This window comes from Lampetra planeri, chromosome 28 (assembly GCF_965212315.1).
Source record: "Lampetra planeri chromosome 28, kcLamPlan1.2.h2, whole genome shotgun sequence".
Lineage (NCBI taxonomy): Eukaryota > Metazoa > Chordata > Hyperoartia > Petromyzontiformes > Petromyzontidae > Lampetra > Lampetra planeri.
Genome location: NC_136134.1, coordinates 6,917,824 through 6,936,155, shown reverse-complemented (window position 1 = coordinate 6,936,155; position 18,332 = coordinate 6,917,824). Strand labels below are relative to the sequence as shown.

Below are 18,332 nucleotides of genomic sequence, written 5' to 3'. Positions count from 1 at the left end.
TCCACACACCAATTATTCTTTGCATTATTCCTTCACATCCACGGCATTTCTCCACTTACTCGGGTGTCCTCTCACCAGAGTGAAACACTCCGTGGGGAATCGGGCAAACATCCCAAGCAATGACTCTCGTGAACACGCACACACACAAAAAAAAAGACTCGTTGATGCTCAATGAGGCTTTCGTAGATGGACCAAAATATAGGAGACGATTACTATTGTTATCTGTCGTCTCGTACGAGACTCCTTCAAAATAGATTAATCAAACAGGAGGAGGGAAAGGGGGCCATGCAGTGTTGAGATGGTGAGCCAAGGCAGAGGAGAGGGCCAGGCGGTCATACAACACAACCTTTATTGGCTGGGCAGGGCTTTCGTCAGGCAAGCCATCAGGGGTAAAAAGCACCAAGCATTAGACTTGTGGAGCTGTGATCATTGGTGTGCATTCAGCGTAGCCATTCTAGCATGTCATCCAAAGCCCTTTTAGCTTTCTCAGTAAACCGAAACTGCCCCCTTCTCTGGCTCGTATCTCTTTCACATCCCTGCCCCCACACTCACTCCCCTTCTACGCTCGCCCCATCGCACACACCTACTTTCTCCATCTCTACTCTCCACGTTTTTCTGTACTTGTTTTTTTGCACGCCACGTGCCGTTTAATTTTTTTATTTATAAATTTATTAACACTTTCCCATTCCGATGACGTGCGTGTAAGTCGTCAGTTTTTCTTCGGATTCTGTTCCGATGATGTATGTGTACATACGTGTACATCAGGAACTGGAAGAACATTTCAATTAAATAACCGTATGGGTACCGAGGCTCCCACAAGGTTATGCGGGAGGACGTGCGGCACAGTTTGACGCAGGGTATCGTAGAGTGTGGTCGTGTCGCTACAGTTCTCTGCGGTGAGCAGAATGTATGCTGAACCGCTTGCGTGTTCCGAGATTCAGCAGTTAACAGGATCCACCCACCAACTTGTAAGACGTCTCGGAATGGTAAAGGGTAAAAAAATATATACAATTTTCGATTGTCATATCCACCCACTTTTATCCCGACTGTAATCTGCTTGCGGTCCAGTAACGAGACGAAGCACCCATTTGGATATCCACCGCAGGGTTGGTGTTAAGAGTACGGCCTGCCGAACAACTACATCTGGATATTACAGAACTACATCGGAGTAGGGCTGCCAGCAAGTAAACCACAGCATATCGTGGGAACGATAGCACAAGTCGGGAGATCTGCGTGTAAATGTCCTACTGGACATCTGTGAAATAGAGCTTCATAGCTTATTGGATTCCTCCAGCCTGAGTAAAGATTCTGATTCTGAAATGCATCCCTCTAAAGTGGTGTGTTATTATGCAACTGGCAAAACCAGGAGTGGATGTCCCGGGTCTAAATGTACAGATTTCCCAGGATAGCTGCTACCCCCAAAAGAGGGCGCGCGTCTTCTTGGTTCTTTCGGTAAAGTCCCTTCTACGTGACTTTACCGAAAGAACCAAGAAGATGAATCCCTGCAGTCACGAAAGCTTTAAATCGAAATTTAGGGCGCGCGTCCTTGGAGCAAACCAGGAAAGGTTTCACCCCTAGCCTCCGAGATCCCTTTAAGTGACCTCTGGTCGACAGAGTAGGAGAAACAGCACCCATCACACACTCATTTTGAAAAGGTGGAAACCATGGGCACCCGAATAAGTGATTCGCAAGGAATCCAATCGGATTAAAATTCCGAAGCACTCGCCGCCACTTAAATGCAGCAGGATGCGCGATTTCCCGGCCGCAGATTTCTTTTTCCAAGGCTCGTAATTAATGTAGACACAAATAAAAATTACTGCAATTATGTCCGTTTAAATCCACACACAAGTTAAAATGGCGTGTTTATTTTGGTGATTCAACTGAAATTATATCATGTAAATCGGTTTAATGAGGCAAAACCAATTATATTAAAGCAATGGTATAGATGTAGTACAAAGCACTGCATAAACATTGTTTTTATCAACATTATTTTAAATAAACCCACCATGGGTCACAGGGCTTTATTTTCCACTGAATATATTTCCGGGTCACTTTTGGCACACGATGGTTAGTCGGTCGTAGCGAGATGGATACTGGATGCGGTGTGCATGATGTGCAAATATTCTGCGGGTCAGACCGAGCTGAAGTTAAGCCTCACCACGGACACGAACCACATCGGGACGCAGCCACCAGATGCCACAGATATATAGGATTGTGGCACGGTGCACTCCGCACCAGGGCGGTCGTGATACATTGATTTATCTACGAATATAGATTCCCAATCTCACAAAACAGGCACCCACAATTGCACTAGGAAGACAGATCCTCTTACATTGGCATGGGTTCTACGCTATGGGTTCTTATGAACCCCACAGCCACTAGAGACCGATATGTTCGCCACAATGTTGAAAATGTACAATTTCACAAGCCTGGATTGTGATAATTCATTAAAATTCTGGCGAGTGTCGTAAGGGGGGGAGGTAGTGCGATTGAATCCACCTCGACAAGACAGTACATCACCGTTGTCATTATATGCACATTGGTTTGAATTCCACACCGGCTAAGAATAATTATTTCTGCTACAACCAAGTGCTGAATGTGTGACGAGCCGTAACGGTTCAGGCTTGACGGTATTATTATTATATAATAGGTTTCACCCTTTCTGGCAATAAAGCAGGTGTCAAGATGGTATAACACAAAACTGAAACCTTTTGCAAGGAATCATGTTTGCATTATTCACGTATGCTTGTGGTGAACATGCAAACAAACATGCTCTGAGACTGGCAAGGAAGGTCCCATGAGGTATTATTATGATCATCACAAAGCCCTAACTTTTACCATCGTGCACCGAGGTAGTTCAGCGGTCGAGCGAGCGGCTCGCAGTCACAAGGACTGCGGAGCTCAAATCCCGATTGGTCGTCGACCCAGGCCATCATCTCTCTGGGGGTGGGGGTCGATTAAATAAGTACCACTTTCAGCCGCACCACCTCTACATAACAATAGGCTCAGTCAACCATTCTACACAACAAAGACTCATTTCCTGGCAGCGATTTCAGCCACATCATCTCTACATAACAAAAAGGCTCAGTCCCTTTTACACGCACCTTTACATCATCCGCGCCTAGTTTACACAACAAAGGCTCATTCCTAACAGCGTGCTTCAGCCGCACCGAACCTCACAAAAATAATATTCAGGGCCTACCTTGGCTCCTCCCACCCTCAACCAGTATATATACAAGGACTGTTTTCTTGGAATTTCTCTCACTTGATACAGCTATCGTGCTGTGACGGTTCCACATGAAGACAGAAGCTTGTGTTGCCTCCGAAACGTCGTGATTTTTATTTTTTTATTTTACTTTTATTAATTATAATTTTTTTTACCTACGTGACTTTAGCGAAAAAACCTAAGAATATGAATCCTTGCAGTCACGAAAGCGTCAAATCTAGAATTAAGTACCAATTTTGTTTGGGGAAGCCAACAGCAGGTTGTCCTACGAGCCACAATGCATGCGAGACACGGTGGCACCTTAATAAATAATGTCACGCAAAGCCTTGGGCCCTTAGGAGCGCCGCGTGCGACTCTGGAGCCGCGGGTTGCTGAGCCCCCCCCCCCCGTCCTATGGGAATAGTTTCGCCCGCTCACCAGAGCAACGTGGAATGTCTACCGGTGGCCCAGGGCTGTAAACGGGAGGACAAGCTCCGGTGCGACGCTCGCCCGAGCGGGAAAATCCACATGGATGGGCCAAGATGACCGCTAATTTAATCCACTCATTACTGCTTTCCCTGCCAAGTGCTGAGCACTGCAGCTGTTCTGCAAATATTTAATTCGTTCAAATCGGGACTATGGATTGTGTTTTCTCTCCTGACATTTTTTGACCCATCCGGAACAATAGATGCAGAAAGAATGAGAGCCCTCTCATATCTCTGGTACCTTATTTTACAATGGCGCAGCTCAAGTCAGAAATGTGACAGACGTTTAATAGCTTCTGTGGCAACTTGTGATATCTATTATCTATAAGAGACAAATATCTCACATATAGTCTCAACAGACAATTGGAACAAATGCTGCTAGCGACCTCCTACGAAGGCTGGCACTGCACACGAGGAGGTGGGTGGCCAGTACCACACCAAGCCGCCTTTATCTCCCGAGTACGAGGTACCAGTTTAAGGCTGAGTTGACCTAGGAGAGGGCCCAGGACCGGTTCAGATATTCGTCCCATGTGTTGGCTGTTGAGAGACAATCGAATGTGAGTCACTGGGTTCGTAGCGTTAAATTCGTTAAGAAGCATAAACTATCACGCATACTGGGGTCATCCTCGGAGTGACTTTTGGATAGGCATCGTACAAAGATCGCATCGCGCGCTTTCAGATGCGCTTCTGGGGCCGTCTGGAATGCTCTTCCTTCCGATATCAGGAAGCCACTGGGGAGCTGTGCACTTTTAAAATCTCGATTGAAAACGCATTTCTTTTGAACTGCTTTTTGTGTTTACTTTGTTGTCCTTTTCCCGCACCTCCGATTAGCACGGTTGCCTACGCACGATGTTAAAGATCAACATACATACACACATTCCCGCTCCACACACACACAATCGCCCACGCATACAACCCGAGCACAGATGTGTGAAGTCTCCAATTCTCTGGAAGCGAAATCCTCCGAGAGTGAGGAATGACAACAAACCTCATTTGGAATAACGCCTTAAGAAGAAAAAAAACACATTAACCTTTCGGAGCCTGAGAAGAAAAAAAAAACGGGACGTGTGTGTGTACTGGGAGAGAGATCGCTGACATAAATTGAGATTTCCCTGTCAAATTTGAATTGCCCAGCAGGTACGGACAAAGCAATGAAAAGAAAAGCAATTGGGGGGAGGGGAGGGGTGGTGGGGGTGAACAAAAACCCTCTCTCGATGTAATAATTTCAGACGTGCGCGCGAAATCACGGCGAATCAATATCGTGAAACTGCTTCTGCGCCGCGAGAAGCCATCTTGAAATATCACACTAAAAGGGAGGCGCGCGTTTATTGGTGCCCAGCGAAAGGGAGAATCCGGAGACCATCTGAGGTCTGAAGCCACGCGAGTTCAATGAAGTGTGCCGAACGCTCGCAAGCTGTTTGTGACACATCGCCAATTTCTTTTGTTTTTGGGGGGGGGGGGGGGCACATGATTCGTGGAATGAAAACCATATCGACGGTCATCATCTCGCCTGCCGTTCACCAACACAGCCGATGTGTTGCCGTCGTTCCATTTGTTCGGTGGGACGTCCGCAGCTCTCCATGCCCCCCCTTATCCTCACCGGGGATGAGATGTGGCAAGGTTGAACGCGCTTCACTGAAAAGCCTCAAGGGGGGCTCCGTGATCGCAATAAAAAACACATAATTTGACTTAAAAGTGGTGTGAACCAAAGTGTAATTATCTCTGCGCCCTGATGACCTGTGGGGGTCACGCTTTTCATTCGTTGGCGGTCCTAGGCCGCTGGTGGAAATTTTACATTTGGAGGAGGAGAGCCGCTCCCCAGGGTGGAATGGTCATCACACTGGACTCGCCATCTCGAGGCCCTCAGTTCGACTCCATCTCTTGGCATGGCAGTTGAAGCTACGGAGAAATTTTTATAAAATCCCACCGCCACCACTGTCCACCCAGCAGCATAATTGGGTATGCCACAGCCGGTCGATTGCCAGGTCCCATGAGGTGGGATAAAATATGGGTACTCCTTTGCCTGTTTTAAAGATTTCGTGACTGCAGGAATTAAAATTGGTTCTTTCGGTAAAGTCACGTAGTAAAAGTAAATTAAATTGATTTAATTTCTTCCTACGAGACTTTACCGAAAGAACTAAAGAGTAACTCCTATGCCTTTTAAAGACATTTGGCCACAATGGAAGGAAGGACAAATGCCCTCGAAAGAAGGGCTGTCTAGAGATTCCTATCGAGAAGGGATCTTCTGCCAACAGCGGCTTGAGCAAGCTAAATTAAAAAAAAAACATTTCATTCGATTGGAGAGCATCTGGAGAATGCAGGGGTGATGTAAACCCATGACATTCAACAGATAATTATAAAAAATGCATATTACACACCCAATTCAATCTATTTACCGTGAGCTAAAACATTTACATTAATCAATTAATCAATGTCTTGTTCAACCCATGATTCTACTGCAGTGCCCAGTTTGTCAAGAGGTCAACCACTTTTAGCCACCTAACAAATGGTGCTCGCCAGATGGTGCTCATTTTATTGGCCTCACAGGTCAACTTTGACCAAGATTTGAACTCCCGATTTCATGAAATAGGAGTCTGATGCTCCCACCATCGTCATCATCACCAGCAATCATGATCTAATCCTGCTGCTGGATGAAGCTATAGCTACCTCTCGTGATCCTGCGATGCAATGATCCACCTAGCACCTACACACGAGGTGATGCCATCGCTCCATCTCTCTGCTGGATGTCCTCTGCAATGCGTTCCATTCCTCGGCTGCCACTCCATCTCTAGACGGGTCCTATCCAAGGCCAATTACTTTTCAGAAGAGTTAGAAAGAATGATGTACGTAGCCTGCGTTTGTTACCGATACCTTGCGTTGCTCTGTCTGTCTCTCATTGCAATTCTAAAAGCATGTATCTCTCTGTGCTGATTTTCGCATTTTTTTAGTGTGTGTTAAAACAAAAAATTAAAAGACTATATCCTAGCCGAAATGATGGATACATTAATTGTTCAGAACAATTACGTTAGAGCATGGGTGTTGCTGCTCGCAATCAGAACGTGATGAAGTGGGCCCTTTATTCCACGAGGGTCAATAAAATATGTACCCCACTTGGTGTGGCCATCGGGAGTGGTCCTTACATAGAAAACTCTCCGCCGTCTCCGCCATAGGAATGTGGAATGTCCACAATTGACTCGGGGCTGCAAACAGGATGCGTGCACCACCCGACACTCAAATGAGTGGAAACGCAACTTGACGTGGGTCATGCAGAAATTGTTAAAACATTTAAAGTTTTTATCGTTGGTGCAAGGTGACTTTACGAGTCTGAGAAGCCTTCAACTGTGCCGAAGACGTTTCCCATAATGTCATACGGGACACACACGTGCGGTCCCCAACTGCATAATTATCACGGTCCACCACGGTGGACGTGATGAACGCGACGGTTAAACGCGTGTAGAAAGTGCGCCCCGCTCGCGGAAGGTGACTTTGGGTGCCTGATTCTAGATTTGAAGCTTTCGTGACCGCAAGGATTCATACTGTTAGGTTTTTTTTGGTAAAGTCACGTAGGTAAAAAATAAAAATAAAATTAATAAAAGTAATAATAGAAATAAAATAAAATAATAAATCACGACTTTTCGGAGGCAACACAAGTCTCCGTCATCAGGTGGGACCGTCACAGCTAGATTTACTGTATCAATTCTAGATTTGAAGCTTTCGTGACTGCAAGGATTCATACTCTTAGTTCTTTCGGTAAAGTCAAGATACAAGTTCTTAAATACAAGTTAAGGGGGGTAGGGTGCCTGCTCATTGGCCGCCAAAAATATTCCCAATTTCTCAATTTCTTAAGGCGGGGGGTGATAAAAATAAAGAAAAAGCCGAGCGTATTTCCTCTCGTGCCGATCGTATTTTCGCAGCCAAAACAAATTTCAACCCACGGAGTGGAGCTCCTTCTCTCTCCACGTCCTTTATCGCACACCGAAGAGACCGACCCCCGATGACTCAAAATCTCGCCACTGGACCGCGTTAATGAAACGCCAAAGCCGCCTTTGGACATACTTGACTGCTAGCGCATATATACATTTATATTTCCATTAATCCACGGGCTGCGGACTCGCGAATCTCCGCTGCTAAGCTACTTACGAGCGCAAGCTGCGGGGGCAACGTGGGGTCTCCCGCTTAGGCCAGCGCGCCAACGTGAGGCTCCAGAAGCCAGAAAGACGCGCGCCAGGAATCACTCGCTCGGTCGCACGGCTCGGTCGCGGTCGGATATGCGACATAGTCACGCGCGCATTCGCAATTCTGTCTTTCGTAATGACGGTTCGGTGCATAAAGATGCGAACTGATTCGGCAATTCATTTTTATTTATACACCCCTCACGAAAACGCGGCAGGGTGAGTGTAGCGCCATTGATAGGCAAATGTATGGAGAAAATTTACAGTAAATATCGGAAAACATCTTTTGTAACAATGTCTTTATTTTTCGATTTAAAGCTTTCGTGACTGCAGGGGATTCATATTCAAGGTTCTTTCGGTAAAGTCACGTAGAAGGAAAATAATATAAAGAACCATGAATATAATGTCATTATTATAAAAAGGAACAATATAGCCATTTGGCTATCGACTGCCGGATTAAAGCCTGCCCATGCCATACATTTTCAACGCAAGATTGTTTGATCATACTTCACCAGACTGGTCAGTCGAGTTTGTGAACGATGCGGGCCCAGGACTGGTTGGGATAGGACTCGCGACGGACGTTATCCATGACCGAGAATATGAACTCAGTTCACCGCTGCTCACCTTTTTTTTAATATACACTTCAACCATTTTATTTCTCCCACGAGGTGTATATATATAAATATTCCATCAAATGAGATAAAAAAGGGAATTAAATATTATTCAAAATAATAACCGTGGTGATAACAGAGACAATATTGAGAATCACGAAGTTGGACAGTTTTCCAAGCCGTCAAAACTGATAAACAGAAATTTCCGCACACAGATACGACAAATACAGAGCGATGCATATCGAATGATACTTACGACTGTTCAAATTAAGCAGAGTCTGTGCAATCATTGTGAGCAATAAAAAAAAACTTTGCTGCACTGTCGGCACGGTTAATGATTGCGGGTTAATCTCATCAGCTATGTGTGGCCCAGTACAAATGCATAATGCATGTGGCAGAGAGAGAGAGAGGTCGAGCAACAGACAGAAACGAGAGAACTGACACTGCAATCTGCGGCATGCAATATGGTCGCTCAGAGCCACTAAACGTGGGCCCAAATCCATTCATTTCATGTAATTTTCGCAGACTCGTTACATCGCGTGACGGGGAGTCCTCTCCTGGGTCAATACTTTGAGACCGCCCCCTCGCCACGGTTGCGAGTCGGTAACGACCTCGCCTGGTATGCGCGAGGTCGTGGGTTTGATCCCAAACCTGATACCCGCTTTATATTTGGAATTTTGCGCGTGTCTCTCTCTCCCCGTGTTTATAATCAACACGCGTTTAGAGTATTTGGCCGATATAAATTTCCACGTGATAGGCCACTTGAATGCGCTATCATTTGTGGCCAGGTCGCGTTTTTAAAAAAGAGCTTTGAAGCTCAGTGGGCCTTACCTGGTGAAATAAAGAAAAACGTTGAGTAGTTTTAGTTTTTCTCCAGTGCAGCTCGGCCACAATTAAATGCTCATTGATTACAACACATCACCTTCGTTCAACCTTTGACCCGGCATCATTTTTTTTTTTTAAATAATTGCTGAGCGCAGGAGGCCAAAAAGTGTGAAAATGTCCAGCGGCCAGCAACGGACAGCGCTGTTCATTTTGTAGTAAAAAAGTGTCACGTGTTTCTTGAATGGAGCAATATTTCCTTATGGTGAGGGCTGGGGGGGGGGAAGTTCGACGATTCGAGGAAGAGGGAATTCCAAAATTTAGCAGTGGGAGGGAAGATGCATGGAGACAATTGTGGTGGTTCAACACAGTTAGTTGGTTTAAACACTGTGGATGAGACGAAACGGTCAATCTTGTTGACAGTCATAAAAATTGGGTGCTAAGAATCCATGAGCGAAGTTCACACGGAACAGTAACCATGGTAGTAGCAATAGAAGAGGGAAAAGGAGGCGACTGGTCAAATGCATGAAGTGAATCAATGAGTCTGCACATTCAGCCTTGATAGCATTCTTGATTTGAATACCTACGTGACTTTACCGAAAAAACCAAACAGTATGTATTCCTGCAGTCACGAAAGCTTCAAATCAAGCTTGAACCGCCTCTACGGGGAGGGTTTCCACACATCTGTTAGAGCTTTTAACAGACTGCGAGACAAGAAGGCTCCCACACCTGATGACGGACGCTTGTGTTGCGCCCGAAACGTCGAGATTTATTTTATACCTACGTGACGTTACCGAAAGAACCAAAGAGTATGGCCTTGATATCATCTTTACTCTTCGGTCATCCACTGGAAGCAGATGCCACTGCTATCAGTTGTGGCTATTGTGCGGGACACCAAGGTGTATGGTCCACCATGCCATGGCAAGAAGATTGACGGCATGGGACTAGAGTAGCCACCTGTTCTGGGTTTTTTTTTGCCCTTGGATCAGCAGCTGTCCTTAGAAATCTGTACGTTTTTCCCGGGACATTAAGTCTCAGTTTGGTCAGTTGTGTACGGCAATCGCACACACGACATGATTATAGGCAACTGCTCTCTCGCTGGTTCAGCAGTTCCACTGCTGGATTATATTTTTTCCGCCGCTTGTGTTGCGATCAAAACGTCGCGATTTATTTTATTTTCTACCTACGTCACTTTACCGAAAGAACCAAAGAGCATGATTATAGGTAGCCGTCCCCCCTTCTGGTATTGCAGAGATATTCTTCTACAGTACTACTTCTTCCCATGATACGTCCCGGTTTTATGTTGTGCAGTGCCTCCGAGCTGGCAACCCTGTACACGGCACACACAACCTGATAATCATGCAATTTAACATCGAAGCATCGTCCGGGGCTTCTGCAGTCTACGAAGGCAATCGCGGTGGGTTGTTACATCGCAGGCCGACGAGATGGTGACGGGGCCTGGGGAGACTTTCATCCAGCAGTGGAATAATTGCCGCCGAGGACATTTTGTTATTCAAACGTTACTTAATTTCATTATTGGTTTTAATCTGCTGGCTGGGGTCACCCCTTGAAAAGAGCTGCATAGCTAAATTGACTTACTCCGAAAATCCACTCCTGCCTTCTGATTATGCAGTCGGTTGACGTGCGTTAAAGGAACGTGTCCATTTTCACCGTTGTGGCTTGTTTCGTCAATGTGGATTTGCCAATAAGTGTTCGTCTCTCTATCAAAAGCTCTCCCCTCTTTGAAGACAGGACCCAGCCCCTTTCAAACGCCACACGAGACAGCTGCTAATATATCGTCTCGTCGGACCACCCAGAATGTCCAGTGGCGATCACGGAATAGCTCGAAAAGAAAAGAGAGACATAATTAATTTAACTCCATTCTGTGCAAATTCCCTCGACCAGAAAAATAAAAATGGGGAAAGTGACCCGGCGGTTAAGAATGCGTTCTCAGGTTGGCATTCGTGAACACGGAGGCAGATGAGCCGCTGGAGTAAATAAATGAAGGTAAGCTGCACCGCCAAGAGATGGAACGCACCCAAAAGGAAGAACCACCGAGGAGATGGAGCGATGAAAAAAAAAAAATCAGCCACCGCACGGGTGCTGGCTCGGCGGATTGTTACATCGTGAGAGATGGCAAAGAACGTGGGGGAGGCCCTTCATCCAGCAGTGGATTTATCGTGCCCAATTGTGGTGCTGATGATCTTGCGCCGAGGGCGATCAGGTGACTTAATCATGCAACGTGTAATTGAGAACACCGTAAATGCTCATGGTAAATGAGCGTACATAAGTGGCCACTTAAAATCGGTGTTCATGCCTAAGAGTTTTTTTTATATAATAAATGTCCACGTGCAGTAATGAGAAAGCTTAACGGCGGCGGTGATTTTAGGGGGGCGGTGGGGGGGGGTTGAAGTCGGTTTGGCAATTGCATCACTGACAGTTTCAGAAATAAATATACTGCAACGTGAAAAAAAGTTATGACATGTCTGACAATTGGGATGTAAGTAGAGCACAGAATTGGGACCGTTGTGATTATCTCTTCTCTCTCTATACTCGAATCTTTTTTCCCTTCACGTGTGGATGATCGTAAACGCTGCATTCATTGTATGTTGTTGTATATAATTTCCGCTGTGCAAAGCCGACAGAACACTTGCGTCCTGACAACTTCCATGGCGAGAAAAGGATGTATCTCGAGTGGCTCAAACACAAAAATATACCGGCCATGATCCGAATTACATATTTGGGCTTGAAAATATTTAATAAAAACAACAACCAGCTCCTCTGTCTTGCCAATACACTTGGGACTGTTGAACTCATTTTTGTCAAACTATCTTTCTGTGGAGGTTGCTCTCCTCTTGTTGGAGGCATGAAACGACTCAGGACTGTCGAACCCATCGTCATGTAGGCAAATACAGCTTTGACCTGTCTTGACCCCGCTTCCATACTTGTACCCACTAAAATTAGGCCTTTATTTTCCTCTTGTGCCAACACAGCCGAATCATCAGCTGTTTCGCAGCACGTTTTATGGAGCCACACACGAACAACCGCGTTACAAATATAAACCGTCCTGGCCCCGACGACGACTCCCAGAACGATGCCCCGACCAGAAATAAGAGATTTTCCCAATTTAAGAATGAAATGTAGAACCGGTAATGAAACCGCTTGGAAAATATATTCTAAATCCCATTACGTTAACCACTGCGTTGTCAGATTCAGCAAGCTCTGGAGGAAGGATGACGCGACGGTGATTAAATGCCCCAATGCATTTTTCATCTTCACACGGCCTGCACTGCACAGATTACTCTGATGGCTGGGAAAATTGAAAGTCCTAATAATAGCACCTTGCTGGTTATTAACTGTATTATATACATTCTGAACCAAATGGTTACCTAACGAAGATTTTAAAATGAGAATGGATGCCACAATTGCAGAGCGGTAATGTTTTTTTTTACATCCTAAAAAGAAAAGCTGCCATTTGACAGGATAATATATTTTCTACAAACTGTGTACTGTCAAATGGCAGTTTCGCCTTCAAAGCAATGCATTTCCTGCCCATCTTTTGGCAAAGTGTATGAACTCCGCGTGTATAAAATTCTCGCTCGACAGCAGCAGATAACGCTAATGTGTTCTCCGACTGCCTTACAACCGTTAACTGTGCTCAACGCGCATCGCCGCTTTACCTAACAACATCATTACGACTGCGCTCGCAAAAATAAACAACTATCGTCTGGCTGAGGCTAAGCATCGCGTACGTTATTGCGTTACACGTCCGCAGGTCCAGCACGTATGTATGCATATATGTTTGTTGAACTTCTTTCACACCATACATAGCCAACCGTCATGGCTGGGTCAGTGAGTGCGTGCGTGTATGTACATGTTGAACTTTTCGCACCGTACATATGCAACCGTGAGTCGGTCAGCGAGTGGGTACATATGTATGTTGAACTTCTTTCACATCGTATGGAGCCAACCGAGGTGATTGGGTCAGCGAGTGGGTCAGTGAATGGGTGAATGTATGCACGTTGAACTTCTTTCACGTAGCCAACCGTGATAATCGCACGCACGTCTTGCGGTTGGCAAAACAATGTTACATGGGAATGCTTTTCAGAAGTAATAACAGTCGGGCTCATTTATTGGTGCAAGTGTATGCATGTCCTCTTTGCCCGTGAGACATGGGGAGTGGGTCCAATCAAGGGCCCACAGAGTACAGGCAAGTCTGTGACTGCTGCAATACCCATCTGTTGAATTGCTTATAATTCAGTAATTTAATATCACTTTGAAAAGTGTAAGCCTAACAGGATGTGTCTAGACAGATTCCTCGCCAGGCATTTTTTTTTAATCCCATCAACCCAAACGAATATTTTGAAATCGCATAACATTTTTTATCTTTGGTGGTTTTGCAAATCATTGCCAAATAATTGACAATTGATGGGTGCTTATGGCTCGCTTAACATTATATTTCAAGGACAACAATATTTTAAAGTATTTTTTTCTTACATGTGCCTGATTATTTCAAGATTAGGAGAGACGCCTTTCAAGTCACAGACCCAAGAGCATAACCCGAGTCCGAAGTCTACACTTTCAGACGCCACTCCCAGGAGTCGGAACATTTGCGCTGGAAACCCCGTTCGTGTGGCAGGAGCGAGCGATACGTTGTAACTGTGCTGTCTTGTAGTGATTTCCCCAGACCCCTGCTTACGTATTATACGCATCGTGCAGCAAAACTAACTTCAAACATTAGTTTTAGATGGGGTGGGGGGGGAAGCATTATCCCACAGATTGTAAATGTATCGCAAGAAATTGGCTCAAGAAAGACTTCAGGACATTCAAGATGCACATAGCCCACTCATTAAGATGCAAATCACGCGCAGCTACGAGCGTGTTTTCCGATTATGCAATGGGGAGGAGGTAAAAAGCAGTGTGATGCGATGCACTGCACCCAGCAGCAGCAACAATAACAACAGACAAGGCAGAAAGTGCACCTGGTGGGTGACTGCAACACCCGTCTGTGGCATTGGCTGGACCCATGGAAGACAGTTGCTTAAAAATAAAAACACTTTGCAAATTTCGATTTAAAGCTTTCGTGACTGCAGGGATTCATCTTCTTGGTTCTTTCGGTAAAGTCACGTAGAAGGGAAGTAATAAAATAATAAAAATAAAACATAATAAAACAATTCTCACGACGTTTCGGCCACAACGCAAGCAGCCATCCTCAGGCGAAGAATGAAACACCCCAAGCTTGGAGCGTATATTTAAGCTGGGTTAGAGGGGGGGGAGGTGGGAAGAAGAGCGCCTAAACAAAATAATTTGCATATCAAGAGGAATTCAGCATATGGAAAATGCGTAGGAGGTGGGCGGGGGGGGTTCCCCCCCCCGCTCTTCTTCCCACCTCCCCCCCCTCTAACCCAGCTTAAATATACGCTCCAAGCTTGGGGTGTTTCATTCTTCGCCTGAGGATGGCTGCTTGCGTTGTGGCCGAAACGTCGTGAGAATTGTTTTATTATGTTTTATTTTTATTATTTTATTACTTCCCTTCTACGTGACTTTACCGAAAGAACCAAGAAGATGACTTTGCAAATTGATAATTGGTTTTTTTACCCTTCTATCTGGCAACAAAACGGACACCTTTTTTTACAAGGAGTCATGTTTGCATAGACCACAATACCTGCAGTCATAATGCAAACAAAAAACATAACTCTGATAATGGATGCACTATAAAATAAAAAAGGTGTCAGTTTTGTTGCCAGATAGAAGGGTAAAAAAACAATTATCATATTTTTTACTGGCAAATGAGGTTCCAATGGTGTAAACACTTTGCAAATTATTCAGCCATTTGCCAAACTGCTTCCGGATGAAGGCCTCCCCCACGCTGTGATGTTTACAGGAGTTGTTTGACCATGCTTCATCACGCCGTCTGTGAGCGTGGGTTGCTGAAGCGTCGGGGTACAAGACCAGTTCAGATATCGAGGTCTCTACCTGTCTCTTGGCGCTAAAGAAAGTGCTGCCACCCCCTCCCCCACCCCTCAGTGCCACTCCATGCGTTTAGAATGGTTTGGAATCGGAACACAAAACTGTCCCTGTGGCTACATGTATACGTACCACGGATGGGCACCACCGATTCGCACGGTTGGCTAGGTACGATGCGAAGGAAGTTCAACACGCAGACATATATACATGTACACAGGCTTGATTATGTGCCGCATGAGGTGAATGTAAAAATGAACATTGAGATTGCAGTTTGGAAGCCAGATAAACAGTAACACATGACGCAGGAAAACATGCTTCTGGCTGTAAATTGTGCAGCCAGGGTCGTGTCCGAATGTCCTGCAGCCCCCTCAGACTCCAATTGCTAGAAATGTTAATGATTCAAGGAGAGAACTACCGTATATTGAATATTAAATTGTATATCTCTGGCCACTTGTATACGGACACAAATCAATGTGAATTTCCTCTGCAAATGCTGTGTGCTTCGTATATTTTCCATTAATTGCTAGCCTACTTAAGAAATAAATGACGATGACCACAGGCGTAACAATACAGAAATAAAATCATGAGACAGATCGGCATGGCAGGGAATGCTGAGATAAATTCGCATCGAATTTCTTGAAAAACCAAGACCTCCCTCGTATCAGAGAAATGTCCATCATTGGGGGCATCTCGTGAGAATTACGAACAATATTTTAACTTGACTTACTTATAAAACGGATTATTTTTTTTAATAAATATCAATCTTACGGCACAGCGGGGTATTCACCGACAATGAAATATACTCCACCCAGATATGTGTTGTCATGGTCTAATCCTAATCTTCAGGACACACTGTACAGCCGAGGGCATTTCCAACTAATCCTAAGACACTCAAATCCCCTTAGAACCGAGCACTGCTTCGTAAAACATACGGCTGTGAAAGGGCTTGCCATAGTGGAACAACATTTGATGTATTAAAAAAAGATATATTCTTTGCGACTTGGTTCCCATTTCAATGATTCGCTCTACATTCGACCTCCCTCCCCATCCTGCGATCTCATCCTGACATCCACCTTTACTATTTTCCTTTCCCTCTTGTTGTATCCTTTCATATTATTTCCCCTCTTTCTCTTCCCCATCCTCCTAGTTCACAGCTGGCAAAACGTGTGGCTTCATACGTGGTATGTATAAAGTGCTTGCCACAAAAGAACCACAATGCTTTGCTGATCTCGTCAAGGAACATTAACTACCAGGCAAACTCCGGTCATCCTCGCAGCGGCTTTTGGCTGCTGGCCATCGAACAAAGACGGTCAGTGCATCGTGGCGCTTTCAGATGCGCTTCTGCGGCCGTCTGGAACGCTCTTCCTTCCGAGTATTAGGAAGCCACTTAAATCTAAATTTCGATTTAAAGCTTTCGTGACTGCAGGGATTCATCTTCTTGGTTCTTTCGGTAAAGTCACGTAGAAGGGAAGTAATAAAATGATAAAAATAAAACGTATGTTTTATTTTTATTATTTTATTACTTTTATTTTTATTATTTTATTACTTCCCTTCTACGTGACTTCACTTAAATCTAGATTGAAAAACACATTTCTTTACTTGTCCTGGAACCACTCCTCATGCAATAGAAGATTCTAACTGTGTTGTTACTGCCCCCCCCCCGCCCTCTGCACTTCACATTGTTAGGGCAAATCGTGAACAAACACAGAGGCCGGAAAGTGATGCCTATGGATCCTGAGAATTGCAGCGATCGCTTGCAAGCTTTGATCGAGCACAGGGTCCTGAGCCAGGCCTGTGGTTGACTAATGAATGGATTTATTTAGGTGCACAGCAAAGACCAGTGTGTGTGTGTGTGGGGGCGTGTGACGGCCGATAAATTAATTGACGAGAACCGATTCTTGCACCTCGCGATGCTTGCACCGATTTGCGGTCTACGGGCGAGAATTCTTTTGAATTCCTGCACATTGGTTGTGCCGTTGCGAGCAGGTTCAAATAAACCGAGCGGTCACTTAGGAGATTCTGGAAGTACCGTAAAAGGAAGCAAATAACAACGGCCGATTTTCCCCAAATCAAATCGCGATCTGGAATTTGGACAATTCACGTAGCGAGAAAACACGCGGATGGCTGAAAGTGTGCAAGACGGCGTGTGCTCTCATGTTCCGAGGAACGTGAATATTTCCAGTGTGCACAAAAATGTAGCAGACAACGAATGCCAATTTAGCACCGTGAAGGGAGCAACATATGAATCAATTGACTCTTTAAATCGATTTGCGAAAGTGAGTTATGATGATGCATCGAGTCGTGAGGGGAGTTAAGGTTTGAACGCCGTCCACCGAGACATCGCAATTAAACGAGCGACGGCTTGTACGTGTGAGAGACGCTCCCCATATGGCTTAATCTGTTCACTGTTTACTTTTCCTCATGCAAAACATGAGCTCACCCAAATGCCACCGCATTAACATCTCATTGTGTGAATTTTCCCAGAGAAGAGGGGGGGGGAGTAGCAATTATTATTACAACAACAGATGCCAGAAAATACTTTAAGCCATGGGAAATATTAGATCGCTCGCGTGCCACGAGAAAGTCACCAAACATCGACTCAACGGGGCCCATGGTAGCCAATGACGCTTGTAGGTTATTCCCGCCGCACCCCCCCCCCCCGCACACCCCAGATCTTGCCATCGGCAGAGAACGTCACGAGAACGAGCAGCCAATCAGATCTCTCGTAGAGCGGCCCGCAGAAGCAGATATTACAGAGCTTCGGTTGTGCATCGATTCTCCAGTGTTGTTTGCCCCCTGTGATTTATTCATCCCCCCCCCCGGCCTTCCCCCTACCACCCTAGCCCCACCACAGCCCCCCCCCTCCCCCACCCAATCTCGTGCTGGGCTGGAGGTCTCACCGGCGTAGGGCAGCGGAGCGTCCTTGTCGAGGGCGATGAGGGGCAGCTCCATCATGACGATCTGCTCCGTCTCCTTGAGCACGCCATGGTAGACGTCCTCCAGCCATGGCCGGTGCTTGTTCACTGCAAGACAAAACACAGCGTCGTTAGATGGCAAACGAGGCAATTAC

General features: G+C 45.5%; 1 protein-coding gene across 1 annotated transcript in view; it reads right to left on the bottom strand.

The window, feature by feature from the left end:
* The window catches only part of CLSTN1 (calsyntenin 1), a 141,029-nt gene that overhangs the window by 78,130 nt on the left and 44,567 nt on the right, over positions 1–18,332 (bottom strand). The window contains exon 2 of the mRNA XM_078607761.1: positions 18,163–18,285. Coding sequence (XP_078463887.1) covers positions 18,163–18,285 — 123 coding nt within the window. The remainder of the gene's footprint in view (positions 1–18,162; positions 18,286–18,332) is intronic.